General features: G+C 42.8%; 1 protein-coding gene across 1 annotated transcript in view; it reads left to right on the top strand.

Annotated features, from left to right (window-relative positions):
* Positions 1 to 2: 2 nt before the first annotated feature.
* The window catches only part of GRK3 (G protein-coupled receptor kinase 3), a 119,954-nt gene continuing 101,709 nt past the window's right edge, over positions 3 to 18,247 (top strand). The window contains exon 1 of the mRNA XM_044921304.1: positions 3 to 115. Coding sequence (XP_044777239.1) covers positions 3 to 115 — 113 coding nt within the window. The remainder of the gene's footprint in view (positions 116 to 18,247) is intronic.

The raw sequence follows: 18,247 nt of genomic DNA, 5'->3' as shown, positions 1-18,247 counted from the left end.
ACATGGCGGACCTCGAGGCCGTGCTGGCCGATGTCAGCTACCTGATGGCGATGGAGAAGAGCAAGGCGACCCCGGCCGCCCGCGCCAGCAAGAAGATCGTGCTGCCGGAGCCCAGGTACCGGCCGCCGGGGCCCGCGCCGTCCCCCTGCGCCGCCGCCCCCCGCGGCCGCCAGCGACCCCCTGCGTCCGGGAGGGTCGGGCGCTCGGCCTCTGCCGTTCCCCCCCGCCCCCCGCCCCCGGCCTCGCCTTTCCCGTCTCTGAAATGGGCCTCGGAGGGCTGCTGGGGGGACTCCGGCTGCGAGCGCCCCAAAGTGCCCAGCGCGGCGCCCGGAGCGCAAGAGCGCCCCAGCAACGGGCTGCCGGGATGTGGTTGTGACTTGGCTGGACCAGCTCCATCCCTGTCGCTCCCTTCTGTCCCATCCCTGCGTCTGGGTCCAGCCCCATCCCTAGGGGCGTCAGTGCTCCTCTGCCAAGGCTCCCTCCTGCCCCATGCCTGCCCTTCCAGCCCCATCCCTATCCCTTCTGCCCCATCTCCGTCACCCCTCCAGCCCCATCCTTATGGGCTCCTTCTGCCCCGTGCCTGTGGCTCCCCTGGGCTGCCTCCTGGTCATTCCTTCTCTGGTTCCTGCTGCCCCTTTCGCCAACTGCGTCCTCTCCTCAGCTCCCCATGGGCTCCTTAGCTGGGGAGTGCAGGCTCCTTGCCTTTTGTCCCGGTACTTAAAGTGCAGTTTTCAGTGCTTGCTCCTCTTGAGGTCCAGTCTATTCCGCTTCCAATCTTCCTATCCTTTCCTCTTTTGTGCCCCCAGGCAGTGATGAGTGGCTTGTGACCCACACAGTTTTCTTTTTGGTGCTGAGTGTATCATCCCGGCGGCTTTCCTCAACTTGCAGATCCACTGGTGGTCACTTTAAACGCACATTGAATGGTTGATTCCAGATAGGAATTTGTTGTTTAAAAGACCAAAGAAGGGCCGGATTGAATTGGCGAGGGGTTTGGTGAGGGCCATACCAAGTTGTGGTTTTATATCGCAAATGATTTATTATTGATGGAACTAGTTAAAGACTTCAGTGGTTCGTGTCATTAGCACCACCCCAGAAAAGATCGTTCGGCAGATTAATAGAGTTTCAAATAGTGTATCAAAGGATTAGGGTTGGATTTTCCTCCTTAGCTTCTTTTCTAATTAACACCATCATGAGTTGTACAGTGAATGTGCTAAATAGCTCTTGGTAGAATTGATGATAAAAAGAGGCATCTTCTATATGGTGAGTTGGAAACCATGCAATTTTGTAAAATATTAGAATCTAAACCGAAGCTATTCTCAGTTGAAAGCACCAGTGTTTCAAGCACTATACACCCAAGATTGCTTAAATTGTTATCTTGACATAAGGAAAAAATTTTTTTCTCTTAATGCTAAGTGATCGCCAGATAATTTTTACAAGTCCATTCATGAGCCTGAGCCCTACGACAGGGAAAATATCAGCCCCTTTCAGTTATTTGTTGCAAAAAGCCAAATTGTGTAAATGAATACATGTTAGGTATTTTTGGCTTGCTTGCCCGTTTTGTTAGTCCACGCATCTTGTTGGGCTTGCAGGGTGTGCTCTTTGATACGCAATGTCAAGCAGGGAAAATCAAGGAAGAGTACAGACCTTTTGGAGGGTTGTGAAATTAACACTCCGATTCCAGAGTCTAACATATCCGAAGCTCATTGAAAATCAGTGCTGTTTAAAATTTCTGGCAAATGGGAAGCTACGTAAAACAAGAACCCCCAAACCAAACCTGAATTTCATTTTTAAAAAACTGCATTTTTATAAATGTGGTATTCAGTGCTTAATTCCTTTTTTCTTTTGCCTCTTCTACTCTTCCTAAAGGGCAGGGAGTCCTAAATATATGGAGTCTCTCTATATAAAATCGAAAAATCTTAACTCACTGGCAGTTTTGTGGGGGCGATATATAATATTAAAATTAGGAACTTCTGTTCTTTTTTTTTTTTTTGAACTTAATGTGACTTCTGCTTTTTTAGTGTCTCTCTTGAGAACATACTTATATGTTTAGGATATTCACTTCCTTGTATGAATGCCTTTGTTTTTCAGCAGTACTCTTTGGTAACGCTGTCTTTTAAGGCAGAACTGGGAGATGGTGAGCATATTTCTCATGACATTTTAGAATTGAGAAATATCAAGAGGAGAGTAATTTTAGGAAACAGCTCTTAGTAATTATTATTCTGTTGCTATTTTTTTAAAATAGATTTTTAAATTAGGTTATTGGAACCTCCTCAAAGGATTCTAATTTGTTTTGTGTTTATCTCAGTGGCTTTGGTTTTAGTTTTGTAATGTGACCATTTACATGTGTTAGGATTCTGTTACATTGAGATTATCAAGTAAAACATCTTTCGGATTTTTATCTACCACTGGATGGCAGGTAGTGGCCTGCCTGCTGGATTTTGGGGCGGGGTGGGTGATTGGGGGATTTCTCAATATGGTAAGAAAGTTAATATTCATAGTGGCTGGCAAGACTAGTATGATTCGCCTCTGTTGGTAAAGGATAGTGGTCAAATGGTTTCTGATAAGAGTTTCTCTTTCAGCTGCATTTTGGAGTGAACCATGTGATCACCAGTCTTTGGTGCTCTTGAAAAAGATGTTTAGATTTGTATTTTTAGTATCTCAGTGAGGAGCATAACACTTGCCATTGGCCCATCACTAGTGACTTTTTCTTTCCAGCCCTATTATTTGAAATCACTGGAGTATTCTATATGCTTCCTCATTTTAGTTGCTTTGCCTCTTACGCAGTTTTAAGCAGAAAAGCAACAGGACTGCATAATCTCTAGCTAATTTAAATGAAATGTCGGGTCTGCCGTCCCCTGCCTATCACAGGAGACTCTCAGAAGATGGAACATTCTGCCCCGGGGAGATTTTGCTTCTCTGAGATAGGGAGAGGCAACCATTTTGTTATGTTGACACATTATTTAATTAACGAACCAATGAGTGTAAATCCCATAATAGCTGACTATTTGTTCAGATTACATAGCTGCTTCAGTTTACTGAAACATTAGTTGAGTTAATGTAGCTGATAATGGGATCTGTTGGGAATACTAACCCGTGACCCATGGGTTCATTGTGCAGGCCCAGTTAGAAACACGAGCATTCAGATGTGTGTGCCAGTTACCCTACTCCATGTGAGGGAAGAAGTCCTTTTATTTGATAGAGTCTAGGGTCAATATCTTAAAGCCATGGATCATGAGACCACTTGTACTTTAGGCTCGTTACTCTGATTAACCTTTTCCAATCAGAATGAAATTCAGTTGACTTGGAGTCACACGTAGTTGAAAGAGATTGAGTAACATGAACTTGACCCTTCCCCTACATCCTATGTCCATTTTGGGGACATTGACAGTTTTGGATCATTAATTACAAAGCTTGTCCTTCCAAAGTATTCAGACAATATGATAGGAAGTTCTGAAAACACCATTTGCAAGAGTCTTTGTAACTTACCTGGAGCATTTAGAATACCCTTAAGGACATCTGTGACACCTTTTATTACATCACTTCTATAGGTGGTTGTAGAGCCGTTTGTCCAAGCCAGGCATGGGGATACTGTGATGGACCCAACCACAGCATTGTCCTTCAAGGGGCGTATGTAGTCTAGTGGAAAATACACAATTGATTCAAGAAAGATGTTTACTTTAAAGTGCAATTTCTTGAAGATTCTCTTTGACCACAGACAAGTAGCATTTGGATGGCTTTTATGATCTATCGTCATAGAACTCATGTTTGCTAAGTGTTTTTACAATAATTTGTTAGTTATTCCCGTTGAAGAGCTATCTAGCCACAGTATACATAGTAACATGGTAATATTGCATCTTCCTATTTGTAAAACTATCAAATGGAATTGATCTTGGAAAGTAGCTCAGTTTTCTTCTTTTGTGGGAATGGAGTTTCTTCAGTAAGTTCCCTAACCCCAATCCGTGAGTGGTGGGTGGTGGCTTTGAACTAGTCCTCTCTGTTTTGGGTGTAGGGGATTCTATGCCTGTGTGCCCCCCTGCCTCCCAACTTTGAACTGAAAAGTCAGTGATGAAAGAATGAACAGCCTTCAGGAAAAAAAGTGTTCTTTGTCGTTGGGAGGAGTATTTCTGTGTATAAAACGGTAGCAGTGTTCTTGCCTCTTTTCCACTACGGTACACATTCAAAATGTAATTTGTTCTGACCTTTCGGTTATTATTTCATTCTTGGTTCAGAGTCAGTTTTTGCCAGTGACTTGAAAATGCAAGTACTGTGCGTAGTTGTCAATTCTTAGAAATAGATGTTCCAGTGCAATCAATTTTGGACTTAGAACTAGCTGCCCAAAACATTGTGAAATGTTTTGAATCGAGAGCCCAGTAGATCTCTTTGAGATTCAGGCAGCCCCGGTTTGTATATGCAATGCGTTCTTAGAAGCAGTGTCTTAAAAGTGCTTTTCAGCATGCTGAATTTGGCTTTGCCAAACATCTGTTTGGACAAGACTGGAACTGTTGGATAGGGCGTCAAGGCTTGAAGCAGGGAAGTGTAGGTCTTTATCTGACAGCGGGTGGCAAAGCAGAGTAGGAAACACAGAGTAGTCAAGAGCAGGATGCCTGGGGTCCCTGCAGCCCTGATAAGGGAAAGAGAAGTTTTACTTCCATGAACTAGGAATAGAACAACTACCATTTATTGAGAGCTTACTCTCTCCCGGGGCACTTTGCATAATGAGTACATTTGTTCCCCACAAGACTGCTTGCTGCCTGGTGAGTAGCATCAGCCTCATCAGCACTGTTAAGAACTCTGCCCAGGTGACAGCCGAAATGCAGCCAAGGTGTAGTCGAGCCCTGATTTCCCAGAATCCGGGTTCTTTCCTCCTGTCTGTGCCGTGGGGCCAACAGGAATAAGGAGCACCCCTCACCTTTTCTTTTGTAAGGAACAGACGACACAGTGATACTTTTTCATTTGGGGAAAGTATATTTTATGGGCCTTGTCTCTCAGCTGCTGGTGCAGCATCTGAAAAGTCAGGACTGTCCTCAGAGACTGACGGAGAAAAGCTATTCCTCTGGGACCTGGAAAGCGGTAATTATGACTAAGTGAATAAGCAGTTTCTTCCTTATTTCCCATGAGGAGCTCGAGGGTTAAATGCCTATTCTGTTCAACATAAGAAGTGCAACCTTGCCGCTGAGAAATTTGTAGAAGACACTGCCTCAGCATCCCCCCCCCACCCCTCCTGCTCCAAACAGAATTTCTATGGGAGTTATTATTTGGAAAAAAGAGCAGCCCCTGTCCCCCTCCCCCCTCTTCAGATATTTCCATTTTGGCAAAAAGAGTAAAGGGGCAAAACAATATTTTTGGCTTTATTTGCGATAAAAAAATCACTTTCTCATTCAAAACAATCCACCTTTGTTAAAACACCAAGTGTTTGAGGAATGCTGAAAATTTTGATGAAAACAGGTTTTGTGTGCGGGGTGGTCTCGTCTGTCCTATCCTTCTCTGGACATTGACAGTGGGGGAATGGAGACCATGGGCTGGGCAACTTTCACTCCATTGTCGTGAAATCATTTGTATGTTTAGAAACTTCCATGCTCACTAGGCTGGATGTCCCCGGACCTGCTTCTGCTCCTACTGTTTCTCACGCCTTTATTCTCTGTTTTTGTCATTGATCAGCACTTACAACCCCTGGGCCTTTCTTGACTGCTCTGTGGGTCTAAAATAAAATGCAGGGGGAGAAGTAATACCTTGGCTTCCCATATTCTGTAAATGTTTCTTCTAATTTTGGAAGTCTTCTCCTGGGTCATCTGTGCTTCAACACGGAGCATCTGCAGATTGTAGAACTCTCTGTATAGGGTGGTATAGAGAGGACAGTGAAAATATCTTTATAGTTCATTTACTCTGTGATTGGTGTTTTGTGACAGTCAGCCTCGACCCAGCCTTGGACCTGTATTCTTGTCTGCTGCCATTTCCTTCTTCCGGGGTCTCAGGAGTAGGAAGAGGTGATTATATGAAGGTACCTAGGCCAGAGCTTCATCCTTGGTGAACTTGAAGGTCATCTGTTTCATCCCTGGGTCCTCTCTACTACCTGCTGTACTGTGATAGAGTTCTAGATCAGAAACCAGGAACTATGGACCCGATTCCACTGGCAACTTGCCATGGGCCCTTAGTAAGTCACTTAAATTCACTATATTTAGTTTTCCCTGTCTGTACAATATGTATCTATTCATTTCTGATAACAAAATGCCCTACCCCCCCCCCCCCAGTCTGTCTCTTGTGAGCATTTTCTATCCATGCAGTATATTTGTAAACAAGAGAGAACATTAATTCCAAACATTGCTAACTCAGGAAAGGATTGGATGAAATATTAAAGGGTGATTTTTCTTTTATTTACACCACAGGTGGTTGCTGTAGGGATTATATGTAACACAAAATGTGACACCTTGAGAAAGTACAAAACAGTAGCAGATATAAAGCAGCATTGCGTGGAGCCCCTTGTGCTCTGAGGAAGCAGGCTTGGGAGCCAGGACTTCTGAAAAGTTGGTTTGTTGGCTCAAGCAGCAAAGAGCAAATGTTGACCCTTAGACACATAAGTAACTGAATTTCCCAGATTTCTTCTCAGTTTTCTTCCTCTTGCTTTGTGGTGGCATTGTCTGTCTAGAACCTTGTACACATGATGCCTCAGTCAGTTCTTTTTCTTTCTTTTCTACTCCTCCCTCTTATTCCCCTTCTACCATCCCTCTTTTTCTTCCTTCCTTCCATCCGCCCAACCCATCCATCCATCCTTCCATCCACCCATCCTTCTATTCATTCTTTCTTCCTTTGGTCCATCCATCTATCCTTCCATCCTTCCATCCATTCTTTCTTCCATCCATCCATCCGTCCATCTGTCTGTCCTTCCTTCCTTCTTTCCATCCAACCATCCATCCATCCATCCATCCATCCCCTCCTCCATCCATCTTTCCATTAATCCATCATCTATCCATTAGGCTCTGGGCTATGTTGACCTTAGTACACAGAGTTAACAAGCATGCTACTCTTAAATACAGATAACTAAGCAATTAGGAGAGTTAACTCATCCTTTGGAGGTCTTTGCTTCAGTAAAATGAACCCAAAATCATAGCCTAAAAGCAGCTGGCTTCAGTGTATTGAGCATAAGGGGATTCATTTCAGTATTCCTTAGACATTAATAGATTGCATGTTAATAACATAGCAGTGTAGTATCTCATGTTTGAAAACATCTTGGAGGGCATCCAATTTAGTCATACATTGGATGGGTGATGTCCCTGTCTGATGTCCAGGCAGGTCATCCTTGAGGAACATCTTTGGAAGCTCTGTGGTATTGGAAAGCTCTTTTGCAGTCATTCTGTGCGCTGATCTTTTGCTATCCTTTTGTGGTTATGCCAAACAAGTTTAATCCCTTGTAAAAAGTGACAGGTTTTCCAGTATCTGAAGGCAGCTCCCCATCCCACAGTGGCTTTCATGGGAAGCTGTCCCCCTGTTCCTTTAGTCACTCCCTAAATCTAGCTGAAGTCTGTATGTACTCTGTGTAATCTCTGCTTATCAGTCTGAACATTACCTGGCTAAATAAGAATATTAAAATTTACAAAGACTAAAAAGATACCTGTAAAATTACTATAATTAATTCAGTGATGGTAAAACGAGTGAAAAATCGTATTTCAAGTGTATGTTTGAGTCCCTAAAGTTCCATTATGGGGAGAAAAGTTTTGGTTCCTCCAGTGATTTAAAATTCATTACATGAGTTTGATTAGGGGATTAACATTTCCATTAAGTCAGAATTTGGAAGCTAGGATAGATTACACGTGTATTATGACAGGGACTGCCACTTGCCAAGTGCTAAGTAAGTTCCAGGCCCTGTATACTTCTTAGATAAGTATAGGCTAAAATATTTTAGGAAGAGAATGAGCTGTAATTATGCTGCAAAAGTCTTTTTCTGAGGATTTTAGGGCTTATGTTTCATACATTCAAGAACTTATACCTACAACTCCATTAAGAGTTTGCTGGGGAAGGCCCCAAGCATCTCCGTGTTCAGCAGGGCACGTTGATTGAAGAATGCGCTCTCCGTGTTTGTGCTTTGTGTAATTAAGTCAGTCCATTGTTCTTTGTTATTTTTCTAGAAAGAGCACTCTGGTTATATTTTCAGGTTACTCTAAATGTTCTGTATCTGCATTGTGTTCGATAAGGGCTTAAGTTAAAAATGAACTCGAAGCTACATGGGAAGGCATGTACACAGCTGTCGAGTACGGCATGCTTTCATTTTGCATTGTGAATGTCTAAAGCTGAGATGACATTTCAGATGTGTCTTCTTTTACAAATATGAGACTTTTGCTGTTTGGTTGGGAGGGGGTGGTAAACGAGGTACCTAGACTCCATTTAGAAACAGAACTAACCCTAACAGGCAAGGTCAAGGGATTTTAATATTCCTCTTTCATCGGTCATTCTTTCCTTAGCTATGTTTACTATTTCTTTTCTTATAATGACACCCTAATTATGCGGTGGCTTTTGTCATCCCAACATTAAGTATAGACTAGAGTGTAAAGCTTTTGTGCTGTCTTCTGTGCTCCATTTAGGACTTGCTTCCTTCTCTTTGGTTGCCACCGGCAGTGGAGAAAAGCTGATTATTTATGCAAAATGTCACAACTAGAACTGGCCTAGAAGGGGAAGGTGTTTTCTGCACATTAGCAGTTTCTGAGTCATGCATGAGAGGGGATATACTTAGGTTCACGATCTCCCCCCACCCCCCAAAGAAGTGTGACAGTTTCTGTGGTCAGGGATTTCTTAGGGTTCAATCGTTTGCTTGGTTTTTTATTCCATAAGGAAAACCAGCCAGTGTCTCTGTGTGTCTCTGTCTTTTCACTAAAGTGCCCTTCTTAAGGGGGAATGGGTGTTCAAATTATTTAAAAAAAAAAAAAAAAAGATCAGGTTACAAAATAAGAAAAGCTTATTTTTTCCTGGCCTTTTCGTACTGGTTATCTCATGACCATCTAGGGATCTAGGGGTAGGGTCTGTGATGGCAGAACAGAAAGAAAAAGCAAGACTCTTTGGAAGTGCCTCATTGATTCCAACCTTCTTTTTTTTTTTTTTAAAGATTTTATTTATTTATTTGACACAGAGAGAGACAGTGAGAGAGGGAGCACAAGCAGGGGGAGTGGGAGAGGGAGAAGCAGGCTTCCCACTGAGCAGGGAGCCTGATGTGGGGCTCGATCCCAGGACCCCGGGATCATGACCTGAGCTGAAGGCAGACGCTTAACGACTGAGCCACCCAGGCGTCCCTGATTCCAACCTTCTCCTCTTTGGAAGCTCTCTCCAGAACTGGGGCGTGACTTGGGTCAATACTGAAAGGATCTCCATGGCGATCCACTTGTTGGACTTAACATTTAGATCTGTATGTGTATATCAGCGAGAGCTGATCATTTATTTCATGTTTATTTGATAGATTTGAATTGAGAGTTAAAAAACCTCACTAATATTTGTATGCAGTGCTTTATAGTTTTACATGTATATACTGTTTTTAGTTTTTACAGTTATCCTCTATTGTGGTAGGTAGAAGTTTAAAAAAGAAAAAAAAATGCTCCAGACTTGTCCACCATATTGAAAGGTACGTTTTGTCTATTTGGGCTGTCTCCTTAGACACTAGTGTCCTTCCTGTGGTCTCTGGGATGACCCTCAGCCATTCAGACCCAGAAACTAGATTTTATCACTGCCTTGAGCACGTCTGTCTCTTACAGTAAAATGCATGCCAATCAGCCAAGTCTGCCTGACTAACCCATATTTTTCCTCGTGCCCAATGATTCTTATTATATAAAGACCCTCTTGAGAATCAGATGAAGCTAGAGGCTCCCCCTCCCCAGAATGCACTAATTCACCTAGTAGATTTATCTGAAAAGCCAAACTAAGTAGAATATCAAATTTACTACTTTATGCTCAACACTAATCTGCCAGGAGTTCAAATGCCTGAAGGCTGTGTGACCAGAGCATTCTCTCCTGGGAGTTTCCCTCGTGGAGGTGTACTGTTCCTCAGAAGGTAGGGCAGCCCGCATGGGCTCATGGCCGGAGGGGTTGGAATGTCCCGAGGGGTCAGAAGCGTCTAGCCTGAGGCTTATCAGTTTCAGTAGCTGGGACCAAGTCACTTCCCCACGGGGTGGCTTTATGCTGGATGTGAAGTCCTTGAATTCCCTGGCAGTGATGACTTCTGTGATGACCGTCCTTCCGGTTCTCACTGGGGGGCAGACCTCCTCTGGATCTGATAAGACAGTTACTGAAGCCACAGCCAGGGCCAGCCAGCCCAGGAAACTTTGGCATTTCTCTGCCCTTTGTGTTACGTATTGATTTAAATCTTTACTCTCAGAGGGCGCGCTTTCTTCCTTATTTTCAGATTCTTGGAAATGGCTCTACAATACTCATCATCTCCTTTAGAAGGAGGAAATTCAGGTTCAGAGAGAAACTAATTGTTCAAGATCACATTGCTAGCAAAGGGCTCAAAACTGCATTTTAATAGATACCTACAGACTATCTTTTGCCATATGAATCATCTAAGAAAAGAAGGTTCTTAGAACAGTGTCAATTTCAGATATTACCAACACAGTTTGAAAATGAATTGTCAGGACACCTGGGTGGCTTAGTCGGTTAAGCATCTGCCTTCGGCTCAGGTCAGGCTCAGGTCACGATCGAGCCCTGCATCACATCAGGTTCCCTGCTCAGCGGGGAGTCTGCTTCTCCCTCTCCCTCTGCCTCTCCTCCTGCTTATGTTCGCTCTCTCTCTCTCTCTGACAAATAAATAAAATCTTTGAAAATGAATTGTTTTCACCCAGTAAGGGTTATCAACTATAGGGATCTGATAAGGTACTCTGGTAGCTCACATATAATTTCATTGGAGATGTTGATTTAATAATAAATATATGAATAATTCCTTAAAAGACAAGGTATCATAAATTTCATGTTCAGTAATAGAGTTAGTTATCATTAACAATGGCCATGTTATAAATTGAGAAAGGCTACATGTCAAAGTTTCTTAATGTTTTCTGACCCTAGACATCTTCTTGTAATTTCACAGGTACCCTTATCTTAAAAAACAAAAAGTAAAATTCTCTCTCTCTGCACATCAGCAGTACATGCGTATCCTTGGCTTGAACCTACTTGTCTGTTTACTCTAGATACGTAAAGGATTTTTCATGTTAACCTTGTTAACAGGCCATTCTAAATGGTGATAGGAAATTAATGAAACAGGTTGCACATTTAACCTTCACACAGAAAGGTTGTTGACATCATCCTGGGATGGGGTTGTGTTTGTCAGGAACAAAGTAGTGAGTCCCTTTACAACCTGCCCTCTGTACCTACTGAGACATGTTCAGCTTGTCCTCATTGGTAACGTGGAGAGGCTTCTCAGTCTTTTGAATTTCTGCATGATGCATCATAAAACCGTTGCTGACCTAACCTGGTGTTCATAATCACAAGCGCCATGGCAGCGAATGTGCTGACCTGGGTATGTTTGGGCCTGTAGAATAGACCCCTAGAAGTAAGAGAGGGGCGTTTTCAGTTTTGCAAGATGATGCCAAATTGTCCTGTATGTTTTAAGGATAAATAGGGCTGCCTTCAGAAGTGTTAATGTTATTGTTAGTTTAAAATCATTTCATATAGACTATGTAAATACAGCCAGGTAATAAGAACCAAGATTTTAAATGTAAATGAAGAGATACAGGAGTACAAGACAAGAGCTAAGTAAAAACCCTGGTTAAATTTGAATTGGAAAGTCATTTTAAATTCATGACTTTTTTTGAGGGGAGGGTCTTATCACATACATATATGTCTCAGCTCCAGCCGTGGAAAAGCCTGAGAGACAACTGCTGTCCTCTTGCAGTGGGTACCCTTCACAAACACACCTGCCTCTGGGCGTGGGCAGGGCCTGGGCAAGAAGAGCCTGGAGCTTCTGTTATCTGTTGTATCAGGAAAAGGAGCCATCCAAGAGTTGGGGTGGGCACCAGATCTCACAAGTGCAGGGGCAGAAAGAAGGGGTCCTCACTGGCCAAGGCAGGACAGTGTGACTATCAAAAGAATGTGGCTACAGTTGATGAACATACTCTGAATATATTCAAGCCCTTGTGGTGGGCAGAATAATAGCAGCCCCCCGCCCCCCAGATGTCCACGACCTAGTCCCCAGAACCTGTGAGTATGTGAACGTTACATGGCAAGAAAGTATTAGGATGCAGATGTAATTCAGGCAGCTGATGTGCAGACTTTAAAATAAGAGATTATTATCCTGAGTTATCCGGCTGTGCCCAGAACCATTGCAAGGAAGAGAGGCGAGTCAGAGTCAGAGTGCAGTAGCATGAGAAGGAATATCTGCCCTTTGCTGGCTTTGATGGTAGAATGGGGTCACAGACCAAGGAATATGGGTGGCTTCTCGAAGCTCACAAAGATAAGGAGATGGATACTCCCCTAGAGCCTCCACTAGGAACAAAGCTGTGCTGGCACTTTGATCTTAGCTGAGCAAGACCCATTCCAGACTTCTGACCTGCACATCTGTGAGATAATACACTTCTCTTGTTTGAAGCCCCCAAGTTTGAGGTACTTTGTTATAGCAGCAGTATGAAGCTAATACATCCATGATATCGGAAAGGGAGATCCCCAAACAACACGGATAAAAACAGAACACCTTACTGATCACCACTGGTGGTCAAAATATGGTACCAACTCCATCCCCGAAAAGTGACAATCAAAAAGGTAAAGAATTTAGCACTTTTCTTACTTTTCCTGTAGGAGCTACATCTGAGGGTGATCAGAAAGTCCTACTTGATGGGACATAATTCTTCCTTATAGGATTGCAGCAAATGTTAGAAGAGTCATCATTTTTGCAACTCTTTTTTTTTTTTTTTAGATTTTATTTATTTATTTGACAGAGACACAGCGAGAGAGAGAGAGAGGGAACACAAGCTGGGGGAGTGGGAGAGGCTTCCCGCAGAGCAGGGAACCCGACGCAGGACTCGATCCCAGGACCCTGGGATCATGACCTGAGCCAAAGGTAGATGCTTAACGACTGAGCCACCCAGGCGCCCCCATTTTTGCAACCCTTCATGAAAGTGTTGATGTAGGCAAAGGTCATCAGAGTATGAACCCAATAGATGAAATGTCATGGGGAATTTGAAAAGGAGAAATCAGACTATCACCAACTCAGTTTTCTAAGTAATTTTCACATCAATAAGAAAAAATACCTATGTACCTTCTTAGGCGAGGCAATATGAAATACCAAGACCATCTAGTACCAAGGCCATTCTCACTCCCAAATGTTGGCCTCGAATATAATCCAGTCTTTAGAGGTAAACTTTGAGCTTACAGGAAATAAAGGAACAGATTGGCCTTAGGAGGAAGTGAATAGATAAATCCAGAATGGGAGCCCTCCTCCAGACCGCTATCTTGGTGTCCTCAGTAAGTCACTGGTGTGACGATAACAAGTGGGTGGTGGAGAGAGGGAGATACTCTGGATTATAACAGATTGGAGAGGGAGAACAGGCCAATGAATGTGTGATCTTGATTACATTAGATTAGATCCTGGCTCAAAAGCCACCTCTGAAAGAATTTTGGAAATTTGAATGGGAACTGGGTAGTAGATCTTCAGGAGTTATTATTTCTGGGGGGGGGGGGTGTTGGGGAATAATAATAATAGGTTGTATTTATGTAAGGAAAGTGTCCCTAATCTTTAGAAATGCAAACTGAGGTAGTAAGGGTAGAATGACATGCAGTCAGAGGTTTTAAGCTTTAAAATACTTTGAAAACTGAGGGAAAGGAATGCCTGGGTGGCTCAATCAGTTAAGCACCTGCCTTCGGCTCAGGTCATGATCCCAGAGTCCTGGGATCAAGTCGCGCATCGGGCTCCCTGCTCGGCGGGGAGTCTGCATCTCCCTCTCCCTCTGCCTTTCTCCCCATCCTGTTCCTACTCTCTCCCTCTCTCTGTCAAAATAAATATATAAAATCTTTAAAAAAGGAAACTGAAGGGAAAGTCAGGGTGAGGATAAAAGCCGCAGACTAAAAACCTTGGCCGCTGTTCAGGGGGCGTTGAAGGCCAGTTATGGGGGCTCCCTATACTATACTCTTTTGCACGTTTGAACATTTTTAGAATTATGTTTAAAAACAACAGAGTAGCCGGCTAGACCCAAGGATCACAACCCTATGCTTGCAGGGCTGCTGGAAGCCTCGGTTGACCCCATGTCAGGGTAAGAGCGTTGGAGACTTAGGATATAAACTCCTTGTGGGAGCGTGCACACAGATGCAAGTCGTGCTGCATCTCCAACGACTTAGGCCCCGGGCGGGGAGGGGGGGGTGTGTGTGCCCGGAGGACGAATGTGCTTTTTGGAAACCGCAGTAGGTGACTCAGAAAGAGACTCCATGACACCGATCGCAAAGGTGTGGGTAGGGTTTTAGTCAGTTCACTTGCAGCCAGAGTCCTGACTAATCCAAGTGGTGTGGACAGATTTACAACCTGTTGACCTGAGGAACGATGAAGGGGGAAAAAAAAAACACACAGGAAGGATTTCTAAGAGAGAAAGCATAGTAAGAAATGAAACTTTAGAAAACGATATCCATTTACCCCCCTGGGTGCAAAAGACGTCACTGAACTTCATGACTCTCATTTAAATCATAGCTCCGATGTTTAAATTTAGCAGGAAAAAAATAACAACCCTTGCTGTTTACGACGATCTACCCTGTAAGCATCCTTCCAGCACCTAATGAAACTATGAGATGCAAAGTCTCTCTTACTGAAATGACTTTAATAGCTTTATATTTTTAAGTTATTTGAATATTAATTTGTCAAAACATTTCAAAATAATTATTTTAAAATAAGTGTTTTCTGATGCGTTGTTCTAAACCAGACCTCACTAACTACCGTAATTACTGACAAGACCCAGTATGGAGAAAAACAAAACTTTATTAAGACCAAGATAACCTGGATAAATGGAGAGCTACAAGATATTTCTAGGTAAGAAGGAAGACGCAGTTTGGGAAGATGTTGGTTCTCTTCAAGAGAATCTCTAAATCCAAGGCAATCCCAATCAAAATCCAAATGAGAGTTTCAAGGAACTTGATAGCAGATGACCCATCATCTAGAAGAGAAGAATGGGCAAAAATAACCAGTCCCATTTTGAAAAAAATGAAACAACGGGGAATCTGCTCCGTCAAAAAGAAAACATTGCTGTAGCAGTTACACCTGTGGTTTTGGTGTAGGCACAGACACACAGCCCTGGCCCACACATGCAAAGCCGTGTATGTGTGAATTTGGTTTATGCATAAAGGTGACACTTCGAGTCTGGTGGGGAAAGAATGGTGTGTGATCACCGGCTGTCCAAGTTATAATCCCTTCTTGATGGGGTCATCAGCTTACCTAATCAAAGCTACGAAACCTCATGCTTTGTATAAAAAAAATAAATGCCAGAGTGTTCAGTGAGATAATCATAAAAATATTAAAAATATGAGAGAATGTATTTTTTTTTTTACTCGAGTATAATAAAAGGTTCTTGTAAGCAGCCCCGAAACCTGGAAGCTCTAAAGGAGAAGATCAGTGGATATGATGATATGATCACGCTGAGTTCTCGTAGGACAATAGGTATCATATACCAAACTGAAAGACAAGTCAAAGAAAAATTATATTGACCGATCTTCTGTGGAGCATATTTTAGTTTGTGAATCCATTTGCCCAGACCAGACAGTGCTCATGCACTGAGGTCCTAGCCTGGTTCACGTTGTCTCGGGGAAGAGTGGGAGATGATAGGTCTAGGTGGTGTTTGGGGGACGAGGAGGTACAGCGACTTGTGTCCAGCGAATCAGGATTTTTACCAGTGGTAGAAACAGAATGTCGTCTGTCAGTCTTTGGAAAGGAAGTGTTTGCTTTAAAAAAAGCCATGAAGAGCTGACATTAATCTCATGGGTGGTAATGAAGGTATGCTTTGCACATAGTTAGAAAAATAAATGAGTCTAAAAGTAGGAAGCGTTTGTGATCTGGCATTTATGTGTGTGTGTGTGTGTTTTAATTGCCGCTGTCGTCTGTCCATTTGGTTCAGTTATTTGGTACAAGCTGGCATGACTTATAAGATCCTTCTCGAGTGGTCCCATTGCACTCTCTCTGATTTCGTCTTTGCCAGAGGCCCCTCAGGTTCTGTGCTTCAGTTGACTGGGCTCTGCAGCCCCTGTTGAAGCTTACTTGCCACGTTGGACTGGGGCTTCCTGTTTACTCCTCTGTCACCCCTGTAGACATGGGCTCCTCCAGGGCAGAGACACGGGAGGACTCACTGTGTGTATCCCTGGTGTCACCCACAGTGGCCGGCTGTCTCACAGAAAGGATGCAGGACATATTTTGAATGAATGAATGATTACGCGAACAGATGAATGCATCAGCTTTTCCTCCCCAAGAGGATGGAGATGCACAGATACTTAGAGTACACTTGGGGCAAGTGGTATAGCAGTGCCACAGGACAGGCAGGGGAAACCCAAGTGACTTACCTCTGCAAGAGATGGGGAAGGCATCGCAGTGTCAGTGACCCCCGGCCTGGACCCTGGGGGATAAGTAGGAGGTTTGCATGTAAAAAGAGGCATTAGGAGGACTGGCATGTACAGAATCATTGAGCAGTAAAAAAAAACAAGCATGACTGCTCTGGGAGAAAGACAGAGGCAGGATGCAGGTGATGGGGTGGGCTGGGGCCCCTTTGGAAATGCTGCCTGTAACATGCTAAGGAGTTTGGACGGTGGGCAAAATGAGAGGCCCTTGGAATCTTGTAAATGAGATAATGACGTGGAAACTTGCTCTTGGAAACAAGGAGGATGCTCCAGACCCTGCTACAGACTCTCCTGGCCTCGGTCTCTCCCTCGTCCTCCAAGGCTTAGCTGTTCCTGTGCTGTTGCCGATTCAGAAGTATTCTGGAAAAATGAAGGTGAATGGATCCTAACATGATCATCGTAACTGATTCGAAGGGATGGTGTAGAGCATGAGGTTTCGTAGCTTTGATTAGGTAAGCTGATGACCCCATAAATGTGTCCATCCTTCCAATTGTATCTGTTCAGGGACGACTTTTGTTAACATGATGGGTTTTCTCGGACCAGTGAAATTCAAGTTATGTTTAGTGTCATTTTAATATCAGGTAATATATTGCAAGGGAAAAGGCATTAAAAAGCTGATATGGGTTGTCAAAATATTGTAGAAAAAAACACAAAGGAACTTAAAATCACATTTAGCTTAATTGGGTTGTGATTGTCTAAGTGTAGATTGCCTCATACTGAAATGTTTAATGTTATGCAAATTATATGCAAGACTTTCCTGCCAAAGATCTGGTGAACCAAGGCACCTTGAGAAGAGTTGACATTAAACCATACCAGATACTCTTACAGACCTCTTCAGAGTCTATCTGGCAGAATTCAGTGGTTTTAAATCTAGTGGTGGAGTTTTTATTGTGACTTGGGATAATGTAGCTCTATTTTGGGTGTTTAATGAGCAGTTAGTGGAAAATATTTAGTAACTACATATAAAAGAAAGCAATTTCCTTTTGGGGGAATTGAATCTTTGTAAGACTGCTTAGTCATCTCATCTTTAAAAAAATCTGCCTTTTGGGTTTCTTGGTGGTCAGTAATGGTAATCACTCATTTGTATCGTGCTTCTTACAAAGCAGTCTCTTATCTTGCTTTATCTTCACAACTACCTTATGTACCGTCATTTTTTATTTTTTAGGTGATATGTCACATACTATTAGAGATATTTGTTTAAACGCATTTTGTTTTGGACATCAGAATAAAACAGAATTAAACCTCGTAGAGAATATAGAGGCTTTTAATAATGGGAATTGGCTAACTAGGTCATAAATAGTGTCGTTTCTCTGTTAGTAAGATGTTCAAGTACGACTTAGCCTGCCTAGTCCTTGGCCAGTAGAGAGCAGATCTTTCAAGAACTTCAGTAGCAGAAAAAAATTTTAAATTATGATATAATATTTATTATACTTACCTTGTATGGTATTTATATGGCAGGACCCCAATAGGTCATGACGGGTAGGGTTGATATATCTCTAACCATTTGGCATTAAATTTTTTAAAAAATGCATTAGGCCTCCAAGCAATATATAGGGTTTTATATATAGTATATATGCCTTATTTTGATGAGGAGGTATGTAAAGAAATGGTTCAGGAGTCTGGAGGCCAGAATTTGATTTTTTTTTTTTTTAAAGATTTTATTTATTTATTCATGAGAGACAGAGAGAGAGGCAGAGGCAGA

The sequence above is a fragment of the Neomonachus schauinslandi genome, chromosome 14 (genome assembly GCF_002201575.2).
Source record: "Neomonachus schauinslandi chromosome 14, ASM220157v2, whole genome shotgun sequence".
NCBI classification, from domain to species: domain Eukaryota; kingdom Metazoa; phylum Chordata; class Mammalia; order Carnivora; family Phocidae; genus Neomonachus; species Neomonachus schauinslandi.
The sequence above is the reverse complement of the archived record's forward strand: the minus strand, read 5'-3'. Positions and strand labels throughout refer to the sequence as shown.